Source organism: Notolabrus celidotus, chromosome 4, assembly GCF_009762535.1.
Source record: "Notolabrus celidotus isolate fNotCel1 chromosome 4, fNotCel1.pri, whole genome shotgun sequence".
Taxonomy (NCBI): Eukaryota; Metazoa; Chordata; class Actinopteri; order Labriformes; family Labridae; genus Notolabrus; species Notolabrus celidotus.
This window is the reverse complement of record NC_048275.1, coordinates 10,775,987-10,791,257: the sequence shown is the minus strand read 5'-3', so window position 1 is coordinate 10,791,257 and position 15,271 is coordinate 10,775,987. Positions and strand designations below refer to the sequence as shown.

At 40.0% G+C, this 15,271-nt stretch overlaps 2 protein-coding genes across 4 annotated transcripts; one reads left to right on the top strand and one right to left on the bottom strand.

Annotated features, from left to right (window-relative positions):
• Positions 1-4,510: 4,510 nt before the first annotated feature.
• cutc (cutC copper transporter homolog (E. coli)) lies at positions 4,511-11,340 on the bottom strand. Of its 3 annotated transcripts, none has more exons than XM_034681264.1 (9): positions 11,249-11,340; positions 9,507-9,585; positions 9,172-9,231; positions 8,857-9,066; positions 5,932-5,967; positions 5,590-5,723; positions 5,443-5,470; positions 5,260-5,365; positions 4,511-5,144 (listed from the first exon to the last, which is right to left on the bottom strand). In XM_034681264.1, the coding sequence occupies exons 2-9, from the start codon at positions 9,574-9,576 to the stop codon at positions 5,033-5,035; spliced, it is 756 nt and encodes a 251-aa protein (XP_034537155.1). In that variant the 5' UTR covers positions 9,577-9,585; positions 11,249-11,340; the 3' UTR covers positions 4,511-5,032. The 3 variants fall into 3 exon arrangements, with proteins under 3 accessions (XP_034537155.1, XP_034537154.1, XP_034537156.1); XM_034681263.1 differs by lacking the exon at positions 11,249-11,340 and adding an exon at positions 9,688-9,827; XM_034681265.1 differs by lacking the exons at positions 5,932-5,967; positions 11,249-11,340 and adding an exon at positions 9,688-9,827.
• LOC117811167 (cytochrome c oxidase assembly protein COX15 homolog) lies at positions 10,835-15,263 on the top strand. Its single transcript, XM_034681257.1, has 9 exons — positions 10,835-11,037; positions 12,575-12,762; positions 12,859-12,981; positions 13,116-13,302; positions 13,400-13,567; positions 13,657-13,738; positions 13,907-14,061; positions 14,195-14,308; positions 14,397-15,263. Exons 1-9 carry the CDS (start codon positions 10,963-10,965, stop codon positions 14,526-14,528), a joined length of 1,224 nt encoding a protein of 407 aa, XP_034537148.1. The 5' UTR covers positions 10,835-10,962; the 3' UTR covers positions 14,529-15,263.
• Positions 15,264-15,271: the final 8 nt, after the last annotated feature.

The following is a 15,271-nucleotide window of genomic DNA, read 5'->3' as shown; positions in this document are numbered from 1 at the left end:
TTTGGTTTCCACTTCTGCTCTGCATGCAGTCCCTCTATCTGGGCTCAGACCCATTCCCAACTCAGGTCAAATCACATTTATATCAGGCGGTCATGCATTCAAAAGGAGCAATTAGGTTGAAGCTGCGTTCGTTTTTTTTGAAAATGTTGCAGAAATCATCAGAAACAACTGATTGGCATCTGGGTGGAAAGGGAACAAAGCAGACTGCTTGGCTTTCTACCTCCCAGTCTGATCCCTATTGTTTACAGGAGGGCTGAAGGATGGAGCCAAAGCACGCAGTGTTTATAAGAAACTGGAGCCAAAAAAAGAGACTAGAAATAGACTCAGGATACAGAGTTAAGTGAGGGTAAGAACACTTCAGCTAGAAGAAGAGTCTTTGTGCTTTGGTGCAAAAGCACAGTTGAGGTAAATTGCTTCCAGACTCCAGCCAACCATAAACTTCAAAGACAAAGTGGATTACTGTTTATGTTGATTTCCGTGGGATTTGATTTTCGTTGATGTCATCCATGCGTGAGTATCATCCTGCCTCCTCAAGTCCCTCCCATCAAGGCGAGTTGTAAACACAACACAGAGCTGCTGAATTACCTTGTAAACATGACTATCCTCAGTGCAAAGAGCAAACACGGTGATAAAACTTGCTTGAATTGCTTAGTAGAGTCATTATTACTCAGCATGACAAGGCTAGATAAGTTGTGTAGTAAAATCTGTTATTAGTATCAAATAATGTTTATGATAAGTCTACCACTGGCTTCAATGACTCCAGAAGTGATTGCATGGTGGTTAATGATTACCTGTTTGATAACAGTGTCTGTTATGGGGCTGACTGTGTGTGTGCATAGACCCAAGGACAGCAGCGACACGTGAAGAGGACTCATACATCATCTGACAAGCCCTGTAATGCTTTGAGTTTACAATTCTGAAGCTATGCATAAAGGTGACTCACAGCGATAATATTGAGCCTTGGCACCAATCAGCAGGGTCCGAATGTTTGTGACACAACCATGAAGTGCGTTTACTTTAACAGAAACGGCTGTAAGAGAAGAAAAGTTTTCAGTTTAGAGAATTATAAAATGAGGATATCAGAAGTACACACTAGTGTAGACTTGAAAATCTGAAACCAAGCCACTGTAGCTGACCAAGAGTTTCCTGTTTTAGTGAAGGTAAATACATTTGATGCACCTGTGATGTGAGATACTGGTATGAAACATTGCTGAGTTATTGAGAGTAAGTCAGAAATCTTGGCGTAGTTTTAGATTCCGACCTTCACTTTGATTATCACATTACCAATATAACAAGAACATCATTTTACCATTTTAAAAACATCTCCAAACTCAGATCATTCATATCCACAACTGATGCAGAGAAATTAGTCCACTCATTCATATCAACCCGGTTAGATTATTGCAACTCACTGTACACAGGTCTATCCAAACACTCCATAGCACGGCTCCAACTCATCCAGAACACAGCAGCTAGAATCCTGACACATACAAGAAAATATGATCATATCACCCCGCTTCTCAAAACACTTCACTGGCTCCCCGTTCAATACAGAATCCATTTCAAAATCCTATTATTAGTCCATAAAGCACTCAATGGTTCAACTCCTCAGTACATCTCTGACTTGCTCACAGTGTATAACCCAACCAGGATCCTTAGGTCAGCAGGTGGAGGTCTTTTAAATGTACCCAGGGTGAAATCTAGGTCTGGTGAAGGAGCCTTTAGTTACTGTGGTCCATCTTTTTGGAACAAACTGCCTGCTGACCCCAGGTGCATCACAACTGTCTCCACTTTTAAAAAATGACTGAAAACATATTTATTTTCTCAAGCGTATGAATGATATAATGACTGTTGTGACTGGATGCATGTGCAGCAACAACTGCTGTTTGTTTGATTGATGTGTCAGAAGTATGTTGGGTGTATCTATTGTTTTTCTGTTTGTATTTATTCTATTTGGAAAAATGTTCAAATGTTTTTAATTTCCCATGTAAAGCACATTGAACTTACATGTAATGAAATGTGCTTTATAAATACAATTGCTATTGCTATTGTACCCTGGTAAGTTCAATCATGGTCCAAAACTTCAACATGTTATCCATTGATGTCTCTCCTAAATTCATGGAAAGCACAGCAGCGACCCTGAGTGAAGGTCAAACCTTTAGAGCTTCCCCTGCTGACAGGCTGCAGTATCGGTCTTAAAGCCTATCTCCTCCTTTAGAACAGATAGAGGATGGGTCAAACGTGTGCGTTAAAATACATGTGAAGTATCTGATAGGAAATAAGTAACTGAGACCCCCTTCCTGATTAGTGACTTGCATGGATACGTTTTGCAACCCTTAGGTAAGCAGAGCTGAAGGACAATATAATGAAAGACTAGATGTTAAAATGACACTGGCTCTCATACCTATAAAGGGTATTGGTCAAGAGCATTCTGGGAGTCAGCAGATTTGCAGAGCTGTACTCCCAAGCATTCCATGGTGCTTGTTCGATACTGGTTTTGGTTCTTGTAATAAACGTATTACTAGGCAAGCAAGTGTCACGAAGAGTCCTTCTGCATCTACACATCACGGGCGGTCAAGATACGACACATGTAAAATACATCAAATACTTCTTGCTGTGCTACAATTGGCTTTATTTTCTCAATTTCTTTCTTTTATCACTCATCACTTCTTTTTAGCTTATGTTATGTATGAATGTATTGCAGTGCATTTGTTGTTTTTGTCTGTTTTGACTTCTCTCATCTAATTCTTTAACCTCTTGTTATTGTTTTGACATGTTTTGACATCCTGATTTAATTGGTTTTACTTTTTTAAATGCTCTTAACCTTTTTGTTTTAAAACCAATTCTATATCTTATTTTACTGCTTTTACTTATTTTTTCCTCTCTGGTCCTCTTGGTCTCTCAACTCATGTTGCTTGGGTTATTATGATCTTGTGATGTTGGGTTAAAATATAGTTTGGGCTTTTAATTGTTGAGTGGGTTCCTCAGTAGTTGGATCCTTGTGTTTTTTATAATCTTTTGTTGGTTGGGTATTTTGCTGTTGGGTTCTTTTTATGTCACTTTGGTTTTTCTGCTCCTCAAGTTCTTTGTTTCTGGGTTCTTGGTTCGTTCTTTTGTTTAATTTTGCTTATAAACCAAAGCCCCTTGTAACCTTGTTTTTAAACAGTGGCGGTTCTAGACCAATTTTACAGGGGGGGGGGGGGGGGGGCAGGCTGGGGACAAGGGTGTTGTCAGAGGGACACATTCAACCCTGACAAAAGAGACTGAGAAGGGCGAGGACCGGCTGAGAACAAACTGGCTAAACATCAGTGCATCCCTATATACTAGATATACTGTATATACACCTGTGTACTATATCAAAATGCAGACTGACTGTTTAAACTCAACATGAGTCCCTTAGCGCTCAAATCTTTTTTTTAATGTATAATATTTGTTGGGTGTAGAGGGGAGGCCACAGGGGGGGTCCAGGTTCAGTTTTACAGGGGCACTGGCCCCTGTTGGCCCCTCCCCAGAACTGCCACTGTTTTAAAAGCCATTATTATTATTATAATTCATTCTGCCATAGTAGTTAGTTCTTCTCATTGTGGTTTAAGTGTAAGAGCTCATTATTCAGGTAAGTTCAGTTTTAATCAGTAATTTGAAGTTAAGAGGGGACGTGATGTCATGATTGACAGCTCTGTTGACCAATGGAGGCTCCTGCAGCGTTTTTCCCAGATAAGCAGAGTAGAGGAGGAATGGTGAGAGAAAATGTAAACAACACTAACATAAGTGTTATTCAACTTTACATAGCTACAGTATGATCATTTGCTTGAAACCAACACAATGATGTCTGATTTTAATTTTTGTTTAAGCTCTCTGCTGCTGAGTTCTCTTTGTGTGTTTTTTTTATGTGCCCTGTTGCTTATCAAGCACTTGGTAAACCATAGTTTTGAAATGGTGCTATATAAATAAAGGTATTATTATTATTATTATTATTATTATAAAAATCTGTTGTGCTGTGGACTGTACCCACCTGGGGGAAAGAAGAGGTCTGCTAATCGTATGTTGAGCCAGAACAAACAGGTTGATCTCAGCTTGATGATCTCAGATTCAACTCCAACATTTCTCAAATCTCAGTTCAAAACTGTTCTGTTTCATTTGGGGTGACTTAAACCTGCACTGCAACTGTGTTGATTTCATTCTATCCACAATTTAACATGACATTTCAATTCCTTTTTTAATCACTAGGTTTTTTTTTCTATCTGTTGCGCACTGCCCCTTTGAATCTCCACTTTGACACGTACTGTTTGAATATAAACCTTCCTGACTTTAACTCATACGACCTCAATGGTCCATTCGAGAATCAGCTTGATTAGATATCAACGAGTACAAAGACAATGGTATCATGACTTTAAAACCTCTTCCACATTAACAGCTAAATGAATGAAGCATGATCCTGCATATGTATTCCATATTTATGAAATGGAATGAATGAGACTGGTTTTAATTAAGAAAGACATTAAGAACAAAGAAAGAGCACTAACTTATTTATTTATTTATTCTTTGATTTCAGTTCATTTCTGAGAAAACGTATTCAAGTCATAACTTTTCCATCTAAGTTTAAAAAAAAAATGTCACAGCTTAGTGTGATCCGCTGCTATAAACAAGGAGTGTTGTAAATATTTGACACTTCATGGCAAAGGGTAAAGATACACTTCTGAAATGAGCCGCAGCACTGATCAGTGCTCTTCCTTGTTTTCAGGAGAATAATAAAAGTGTCAAATTTTCAAATGATATCTTTTTATACACTTTTTCAGAGGCCATATACAAGTGTACACTGAAAAACAGAAATGATCCACTGCTCTCCACTGAGAGATACTTCAATAAAGTTACAAAAGACTGTTTAATCAGTAATTTAAAAAAGGAGAAAAACAGACCCCTGAAACGTCTTCTTAATCAGGGCTTCAGTGAAATTGATCACCTGTAAGTATAATCACTAATAATCACATTTGAGGTATCTGTTTCCTATCTATCGTGACTGTGCAGTACCCATTCACAATGTGTTCCTGGCTATTGCATTTAGGGTCCGGACTTTGCACACATCTGCCACCTTCAGGCCGTACTCAGGCGCTGAGAAGGAGGCACCCATCGTCACACAGGTGTTTCTGCACGTGGACACAGACACAACACAGAAAACGTATCTCTTTTAGTTTCATTCCTCTTATGACAACATCTCTTTGAATGTTTACGAGTACGAGCTGAGGCTGGGATCAATCATACCTGAACTTCATGGCAGAGTCCTTACTGGAGCGGGCTGAGCAGTGAAACTCTTGAGCCCCCGACCCCTCTAAAATTCTCTGCAGGTTTCTCTCTGTGATACCTCCCCCTGCAATGAAGAAATAAACTAGTTGGAAAAAAAACATACACATGTAAAGTGCACTCAAAAGAAAATGAAGGACCAACCTGGCATGATGGCAATTCTCCCTTTGGCCTGTTGAGAAGAACACAAAGTGAAGAATGTTATGTGTGGATATAAAGCTCATAAGCAGCAAAGATGAAAGGAACAACATATTTATCTCAGGCAAACAAGTATGCATATATGTCATTTACTTGTTCTATGAGCCGTTTAATGACAGGCAGTCCCTCCAACGAAGATACGTCGCAGCCGCTTGTTAGCACGCGCTGAAAGCCTAATGAAACCAGAGTCTCCAGAGCAACGGCTGGGTCATGAACCATGTCGAAAGCTGAAGCAGGATGAATATCAGTTTAATGAAACACACTCAGACTCATTACATAAAACAATAATAATCATCTTAATGCACCCTGTAGGTGTACTGTTAGGCAGCAATTATGAAAGCTCTCTAAAGCACTTGTATTCTGCTCAGGATTTGTATCAGGCTAATTAAAAGATTAAAGTTTCAGCGTATGTGTGGATAAAGAAGAAAACATTACCACGGTGGAAGGTGACAGGTAGAGGGCGAGCAGCAGCTAGACAGAGAGAGAGAGAGAGAGAGAGAGAGAGAGAGAGAGAGAGAGAGAGAGAGAGATTTTATGAGCGCGCCGCATCGGGTGAGGACATTGAGATATGCTGTATAGGTGACACCATCGTTCATTAATGCATATGAAATATGTAATATATGGTTGATATGTATGTGATGAATATAATATATAATGAATATGGTGTGTGATTAATCTATATATTGTGAGTGTAGTGTGTTGTGAATATATATAATGTACTGTATGAATTTATGTGCTTTGGCAATAATATCTTGTTGTTCATGCCATGACAGTGAGAGAGAGAGAGAGAGAGAGAGAGAGAGAGAGAGAGAGAGAGAGAGAGAGAGAGAGAGAGAAGTGGTAATTGGAAGAATACAAATACTAATATGAAAGAACAAACAAAACATATCGCACACAAAGGGTCAAAAAAGATGTTCTAAGATGCTCTTTTCTTACCTAAAGACTCCGTAAGGCCAACTTGTGTTATTTATTTAATGCCACCTGCTTCATCCTTTAACTACACGACTAAGACGTCTACTTTCTTCATAACATGTAATAAGTAACTGCCATAAATTTCCAAAATATGATCATTCCTGTCTCCCACCAATGTGCACAAAGTCAAAGTTTTTATTTTTCTTGCACTTCTAGCAGACCGAGCTTACCCCAAACCCCGGATCCCAAATGCTTGACTTTTAACAGGCACTCACAAATACCAACAGATCACTCCTGTCCACGCCCGCTTACTCAAGCTGCCAGTTTCTTTTTCTTCTAGGTTAATAATTGGGACTTTTTATGCCTCTCTTTAGAGAGCAGGACAATAGAAAGAGAGAAATGAGAGAGAGAGAGAGAGAGAGGGAGAGAGAGAGAGAGAGGGAGGGAGGGAGAGAGAGAGAGAGAGAGAGAGTGAGAGAGAGAGGGAGGCAGAGAGAGAGAGAGATAGAGAGAGAGAGAGAGGGAGGGTGGAATGATATGCGGCAAAGTAACACGAGTTGGAATTAAACCAGGGCCGCCCGCGTCCAGGACTACAGTCTCTGTACATGGGTCATGCGACTTAGCCACGAGGCCAAACCAGCATCAAATTGGTTCTAAGTTCTTATTGGTTACTTTTAAGTTTAATAACCTTGTCCCAATTTTTACAAGCAATCTTTTAGCCTCTTTTTCGCTTGAGATCTGCTTGTTGTACTTAATCCTGTTGCTGCAACCATAGACTGTATAAAATATGGACGTTGTGTCCGTGACGTCACTCATCTGTTTCTGAAGCGCTGTTTTGAGGCCAATCGGCGGCAGCAGCCATGTTGCTGCTGTCGAGCCAGTATGATGTAAAGAGGCGGGCTTTGAGCCTCTGAGCCAACAGCTACAGTGTTCCTGCCTGTCAATCAAGCCTTTCATTGGAAAACTCGTAATCTCAATATCTTCCAAATTGCCTCGTTAGAAAAAAATTCAGCCCCCTGTACACTGTGTGCCGATAGAAAAATGAGCTATCCAGACTACACTCGTCTTTTGTACCAGGCTGTAAACACGTTTATTTCTGCTGTAAAGATCTTCTTTTTTGAATTGGTGTGTATGTGGTTTCTGGTACTTCAGGAGCCAGCCTCAAGCGGATCCTCCATGAACTGCAGTTTTTAGCACTTCCACAATGGACTCACATTTTTAGACCGGAGGTTGCCGCTTGGCTGCAACCAAAGGTGATCAGGCCTTTGCAATTGGAGTCCCCAGACTGTGAAACTTGATGACTAAAAGACAATTCACATCTTAAGATTCTTTTAAACCCTCTCCTAAAACTTTACTTTACTTTAGGAAATCTTTGATGAGTTCTTCATTTATCTTCTGCTTTTATATATCTTTAAATCCTGTGTTTTATTCTGTCCTTTCACTGTGTTGTTCTACTTCTAACTTACAGTACACATTATTCAGAAACTCCCACCTTTAATCAAAGTAAGATGCTTTCCTGAGACTGCATTCTGATTTTAACTCTCAGAATGTGAACACTGGTTTCTCATATTGAACACTATGCTCCTAAACTCCTGGAACAGTGTCTAGAATTAGGTCCTTACATTTCCTGCGCAGTGCAACAAGACAGACGTCTCTTATAATATGAGAGTTCGATTGCACAGTTTCATAACACTCACTTTATGTATTGAAAGTTCTGTGAACACTCGTATAATTGACTTGAGAAGATCTAAAGAATATCCGGTTTTGTAAATATCTTGCTTTTGCTTGTAATAAAAATGTGTGATTCAGGGAGGTACAAAATTATTGTCGTACAATATTACGTTTCCATCTCTTCAGAGGTTTTAACATTCAATAAGCAACAGGCTGCAAGGACATATGATCTATTTAGGATGTCTCTTAGGTGAAATACTGAGGGGCATATGAGGTAGAAGCCATAACTGAGATGTGTTATTGGAAGCAAAGATTTGGGGGAATTCACTACAGAGTTGATAAACACTATTATCTTCTGTTATCTATATCCTTCTTTTAATATCAGGAGAAGATTTTCTACTCAACAAGAATTTTACAATTTCATGACAGGAAAAGGAAATTAGCATAACATAAAGGCCTCAATTCAATTCGGATGTTCAGATTAAATAATAGCCCAGAGACTGGAACACCTTAATGGAATATACCCGCTGTGCTAAGGTTGTGTTAGGAAATGGAAAACTAAGGAAGAGGGTTTTGGTTTGGTAAAGATTTAAAAAATGACACAGTGTCTTAGACTGAGTACTCTGTCTGTCTATCCTCTGACTGGGACATGTCTTCTCTGTTCTGTAAATCAGATATTTCTATTATGTTTTTTTGAAATTCATAGGCCTCTTGGTTTTCTGGGTTTAGTGTCTTGTAAGCACAACAGATAACTCTAAATATACAAACAGACATTACCCAGAAACTCCATACAGAGCTCTGAATCCACCCGTCCATCCTCCGTCAGGGCTCCCAGCACAAGTCCATCAGCCCCATGGCTCTTCAGCAGCTCTATGTCCTTCCTCATCACTTCCACTTCCTGGTCCGAGTACAGGAAGTCCCCACCACGGGGCCGTATCATCACATAGACTGGGATCTTGACATACTGCTTCACTACCTGCAGCAGACCTGCAGAAAAAAAATGCAAATGTTGTGATTTTATGTGCTTATCTGGTTTCAGCAGATACTTAAAGTTGGTTATGTGTGAATCAATAATAACAGGACTGTGCACACCTAAGCTGGGAGTGAGCCCTCCCTCCAGGAGACTTGTACATAGTTCAAGTCGACCAGCACCTGTAAGGAAATACAAATTCAAAATGAGTCATGCAGAAGGTTATATATCTTGATAGAAGATGACCTTTGAGAAATTAAACATCATGGCATGTGCTGAGTGCAGGTAAGACATGTGAGACAGCACTTTGATTGTGTCTTTCGAACACATCCCTCATTTAATTTAAAGAAGAACTAAAAAAGGAAAAACTTATTTTGGTAACTCTTCAGCAAAAATGTGATGGAGGGATTCAAGACAAGCAAGCACAACCTGGTCCCTGTCGGATACTCATACCAACCTCCTCTCTCAGCATTGATAGCCGACTCCACGGAGTCCACACACACCTCCATTAAAAACCCCTCTGCCATACTGACAGTCTGCACAGGGAGACAGAAAGACAGGCATGGACAGAAATACTCATTATGAAATAGTTAATGAAGTCGTACCCAAGTCGTGGCAGTTTTGAGTTTTACAACTACCTGTCAGATCCACTCCTTATTGATTCATTGGCCCCTATTGAGCGATATGAGATCAATGCATGTTGTTTATATCACTGACAGGCATCCACTACATTGAATCAGTGTTTTCCCGGTCTGTTAGATTTCCGACAGGGAGTCCGTCACGTGGGCGGTGCTACACTTCCGAGTCTAGAGATGTGACGTTCGCGAACGAATCGGTCTTTTGAGCGGCTCTTTTAAGTGAACGATGAGAGCCGTTTTTATATGCAGATTGCCCACGCTGCCTTCATGTGTCACCTGTGTGCCCCATGAGTCTTGTGTTCACACTTGTTGTCTACACTTTGTTATTGTTTACATTGTTTTGAAGTGGATTCGAGTCAAGGAGTTGAGCTCCTGTTTGTAAAGTAGTTCAGGTGTGGTGGTATATTTTGCATTCACATTTTAATAATATCCTAATTTTTATTCTGGTTGTATTAATATTTTTTACATACACATATATTAATTCTTATTTATTATTTTAGAATTTTTTTTCTGTATTTTTTAAATGTTCTTGTGTGGAAAATTTTACAGTAAAGTTGTTTTGCATGGAAGTTATCTGTAGCCTGCGTAGTTTTTATAGTGCCACAAAGTTTTTTAGGTGAGGGTAAATTCAAAATAGTTATCTCACTGTTGAAGAATGGGGATATGGCACCATCTTATCGAATGCTTACAATGCCAAATTAAATTATAATCAATATTTCAGAATCATTGGTAAGTTTGAATTATTCTGATCTAAATCTTATTTTATAACTGCTACCAGTGATTGTTTCCTTGATATCAAAGTTACCCCTGGTTGACTTCTAAAAATATATATATATATAACAATGAGCCAAAGCGCCAGTCTTTTGAACGGCTCTTTGAAAGGAACGGCTCCTCAAGATCCGGTTCCCTTCAAAGAGCCAAAAATCCCATCTCTTGTGGCTAACGGTGACCGCCCGTGCGGGATACGCTGAAATATGAAACGTGCAGCAACCACCGAGCGTTGCTGCAAACATCCTCATCTACTATAACATTTTAGAAATTATATATAAACAATTAATTGTGTTGTTTGGTTGTAAGGTATCACTTATGTCTTACTATAAAGAAAAAAAAAAATCATAATACATAACAACGCGTCATTTTGTGACGTCAGGAGGTCAAAGTTGAACAGTTAGGAAACATGGTTTTGTAACATCCTGTAGCAGCTTTTACCTAAGCACTGTTTTACAACAGCACTGCAGCACCAGCTCAGGTCTCATTAACATTAAAGATACAACAATGTTACTCGCTTCAGTTCGGACGACCATCTTCTGCAGCTGCCGACACGTTAATAGAGGATTTCAACAAAGCAATGTGAGTATAGCCAACTTAGCTGTTAGCATTAGCTAACACTATCACAAGCATGAAAAAGGTCAGACAGCAGCACAAGCAGAATAACTCTTATCAGTCACTGGAACTCAGTGTACACGGCACTTTAAAACGCTATCTCATACTGTAACTCATGTCGTGTGACTGTGGTGATGTTGGCTGTCGATGATTTCTACATTAAAGCGGGTTATGTTACCTGTCTGATTGTACTGGACTCCAGTCACGTCCTCCTGGCTCAGATAACAGAGCAGCGTGATTAACCTCATTTCACTCATCACGGTGTAAGCGAAATAGACGTCAGAGCTGGTGTACAAATCAGACTTATTAAAGATGTGTTTACTCTTTTACCTACTGAAATGCATGCATCGTGTGTTTTCCCTATGACCACTATGATCACCTGAACAACCACTGACATGTTGGTGTGCTGTCTTTATCATCCTGTATGTTTAACTTATCATTAGGTTAAGGTTAAGCAACATCAAATGCAGAAGCAAAACCTCTTCAGCAAGGTTCAGACGGGTCTTCCCAAAAGACTGATGGCACCTAAACAGTGCATTGATGTCAACTGAGCTGGCATGAGGTAGCTGTCACCCAGAGGGGTGTTATATTAAGCTGTCTGCTGTTACTGTGAGCTACTACAATCTACATTAACCCTGACAAACCCATTTCATATACTGCAACCAGAAATAATTTAATCAAATATTGTCTAAAGTTTTAACGGAAAACACACTTATAGTTTGTTTTAGTAGTAATCATCAAATCAATTATATTTCAAACAGCATATCGGTCCATATGTGAACATGTGAGAAGTGCAATGTCCCCATGTAATGTGTAAGGTGCAACTGCAATTTTGACTACCACCTTGACCAAGGGATGTGGAATTACAACATAGACATAACATGCTCAAAAGCACATTTGATGAATATAATCTTTGGAAGTCCAGTCCAATAAAAAATAAGAGGTGAGTCTGAAGAAAAGTTTGCGGGTTGTGTGAGTTCATGCCCTGATGGCTGGACTTACAAACACATTGACCATCCAATCGCATTGCAGGGTTAAACAATAGGACCCATTGACTATGTAAATAGGGTCTTTCAATAAAAGAAAAAAATTGCCGATTTTTATTTTTTTTAAGGATACCTAAAACTGATGTTGTATTTTTGCAACAGTGGGTCTTACAGGGTTAAAATGAGCTGGCTCTTAATCTACATTTTAGAAAGTGGGACAGACTGACAGGGAGACTGGAAGACCTGCATTGACACATGCCACATGCAGACAGCAACAATATCATCAATAACCCTCATGTTAAAAGCAGCAAATACACTACAGATCATTACATTGGTTATTGGTAAAGCATTATTTTACTATGTATAATGGTACTGCTGTGTGTAGTGAAACAAAATGCATCTTTATCATCCTGCTGTCACAAGGAACAAATTAAAATTTGAATGCACAATGTTGACATGTCAGTTTTGAAAGTTTTATTGTCCAATGTTATTTTAAATCTGTCGTCTTTTTAATTCAGCGAAATCCTCAGCTGCGTCAATGGCTTGTGAAGAGGAGTCAGAGCACCATCACAGCCGAGGTTGGGGCCACCTCCGTTCCAGCGGCAGCTACCGTCCCCAACGCAGCCACAAACCGCATACTAGGTCGCTGGTTACTCGGCTGCAGCGGGCTGGTGGTGGGGGCTGTCGTCTTGGGAGGTGTCACAAGGTAAAAGAAGGATAGATGTCTGTGTGTTTAAAAGTCACCTCTGTGCTGAAGTGTCGCTAACAGGTACTTACTCTAAATGTGCACTGTCTTCATCAGGCTGACAGAATCCGGGCTCTCCATGGTTGACTGGCATCTGGTGAGAGAGATGAAGCCACCACAAACACAGGCAGAGTGGGAAGCTGAGTTTGCCAAGTACCAACAGTTTCCTGAATTCAAAATGTAAGGCAACATGTTCTCTGCTTTTATTGTCAACACACACTTGTTCACTTGTGGAGACACACCAGTACAAATAATGAAAACAGGTGTTTCTGACCTGCTCATCACTAAAGTTGTTGTCAATATTTTCTCTCCAGAATGAATCATGACATGACGCTGCCAGAGTTTAAGTTCATCTTCTTCATGGAGTGGGGTCACCGGATGTGGGGAAGGCTGGTTGGACTTGCATACGTCCTCCCCACCGTTTACTTCTGGAAGAAAGGATACTTCAATCGTTCCATGAAGGGAAAGGTGCTCGGGCTCTGTGGATTCGTCTTCTTTCAGGTGAGTGACAGAAGTTAATCCTTAGCTAACTGTTTTTTATGTATGTTCAAGTAATGTCAAAAATGTATAACATGCGATATCATTGTGTGTCTTTCAGGGTCTCTTAGGATGGTACATGGTTAAAAGTGGTCTGGAGGAGAAGCCTGAGTCTTATGACATCCCTCGTGTCAGTCAGTACCGCCTAAGTGCTCACCTCGGTTCGGCCTTGTTGCTCTACTGTGCCAGTCTGTGGACAGGTCTTACCCTGCTGCTGCCTGTACACAAGGTACTTAAAGAATCTCTTTCCTCCAGGCCAACATCAGATGAAGTCTCTGTTTGCAACTTTAGTAACACTGTTTTTAACCTCTTTGACAGATGGCAGAAACCAAGAGTATCTTGCAGCTCAGGAGGTTTGCAAAGGGTACCGGAGGTCTCGTCTTCCTGACTGCTCTTTCAGGTACTGTTATGTTTTCATATATGAAGCTTAGGTAGCAAAGTACATTTTACGGTAAAGCATATTGAGAAAGTTGACAGCTGCATGAAAGTAAGGCAGTTTTCAAATATTTAAATTTAATGTAAGCTACACAAGCAGCTCTTTAATTGTTTTCTGAATGCTGTTACTCAGGTGCCTTTGTTGCCGGTTTGGATGCTGGCCTGGTGTACAACTCCTTCCCTAAGATGGGCGAGCGATGGATCCCTGATGATCTGCTGGCGTTCTCCCCAGCCCTCAAGAACGTCTTTGAAAACCCTACCACTGTACAGTTTGACCACAGAATTCTGGTATGTCTTAAATATGTTTAACAGAAATCAAAGTGTGTTTTTGTTTGAATGAAACATCATCTATAGTTTTCCACATCTCCATCAGTTGACAGTCCTGGGTTATTGATTTATATTTTTTCCCTTTTTTTTTTAGGCGGTCTCATCGTTGACTGCGATTACAGGCCTCTACATGTTCTCAAGGAGGATGATGCTTCCTAAGAGAGCCAAAATCGCAATAAGCCTCCTCACAGCAATGGCCTATGGACAGGTAGGCTGTCAATGATACTAGAAACATGAAACTATAACTATATCTCTTATTTTTAAGTCTCACTACAATCTGTGTTTTCGCTCTTCAGGTTGCCCTCGGTATCAGCACCCTGTTGCTGTACGTTCCCACTCCACTGGCAGCCACTCACCAGTCTGGCTCTGTGGCTCTTCTCTCACTGGCAATTTGGGTTTTGGCAGAGCTCCGCAAGATGCCCAAATAAATGCCTGCTCTGTTATGGACAAATCCAATCCCCACCAGCCACACTAGAAGCCTTTTAATTGTCAATATAATGGGCTAGGCTTTCAGGGACTCATTTGAAAAGATGGAGGCGCTAAATACTGAGAAATGTTTTTGTTTCTAATACTCATAATAATCATCACACCTCTGTCAAAGCAGGGATGTTTTTTTGAGTGTTGTTGACTGAAATAACAAGAATACATCAAGGCTGTCAGCGAGGACTTGGCTGAACCATTCATGGATGGATGTTGTGATCAGAGGAAGACGAGTAAACGAGAGGTGTTTTTTGTCGTGCAGGGAATGAAACACGGATTAAAAAAGCAGAACAAGCTCGATTTCACTTTCTATTCAGCTTTCGAAGCACCGCAGAAGAATTTTGATTGAAGGGTATATTTTTTGCTATGCCAGATTTCTGCAGAAATCAGCTCTGTTGAATGATTTGCAGCTTTTTGTTTAAGTATTTACGATTGAACAGGATGTTACCAAGTGCTCACCTTTTCATATGCTGCCTGTAAGTTGAATCAGATGTGGCTGTTTGGATTGACTGTATAATTATGTATATTTAAGTTATGAAACATTGCTCTAGTTTGATAAATTATAAGATAAATAACATGTTGAAACTTGATTTGTTTTGCTTTGTACTGTATTTAGAAATGTTAAGCTGAAAGCACCGTTTTACTTCAATAAAGAGGATTATGTACAGCCTGTGAAACTCAAACTCCAGTC

Coding starts and splice junctions, on each gene's coding strand:
- LOC117811167 (XM_034681257.1), top strand. CDS start 10,963: ATGTTACTCGCTTCAGTTCGGACGACCATCTTCTGCAGCTGCCGACAC. Junction 12,763..12,858: donor GTCTTGGGAGGTGTCACAAG/GTAAAAGAAGGA, acceptor TGTCTTCATCAG/GCTGACAGAATCCGGGCTCT. Junction 13,739..13,906: donor CTTCCTGACTGCTCTTTCAG/GTACTGTTATGT, acceptor GCTGTTACTCAG/GTGCCTTTGTTGCCGGTTTG.
- cutc (XM_034681264.1), bottom strand. CDS start 9,576: ATGGCAGAGGGGTTTTTAATGGAGGTGTGTGTGGACTCCGTGGAGTCG. Junction 5,968..8,856: donor GCTCTGTATGGAGTTTCTGG/GTAATGTCTGTT, acceptor CTCTCTGTCTAG/CTGCTGCTCGCCCTCTACCT. Junction 5,724..5,931: donor ACCTGTCACCTTCCACCGTG/GTAATGTTTTCT, acceptor ATCCTGCTTCAG/CTTTCGACATGGTTCATGAC.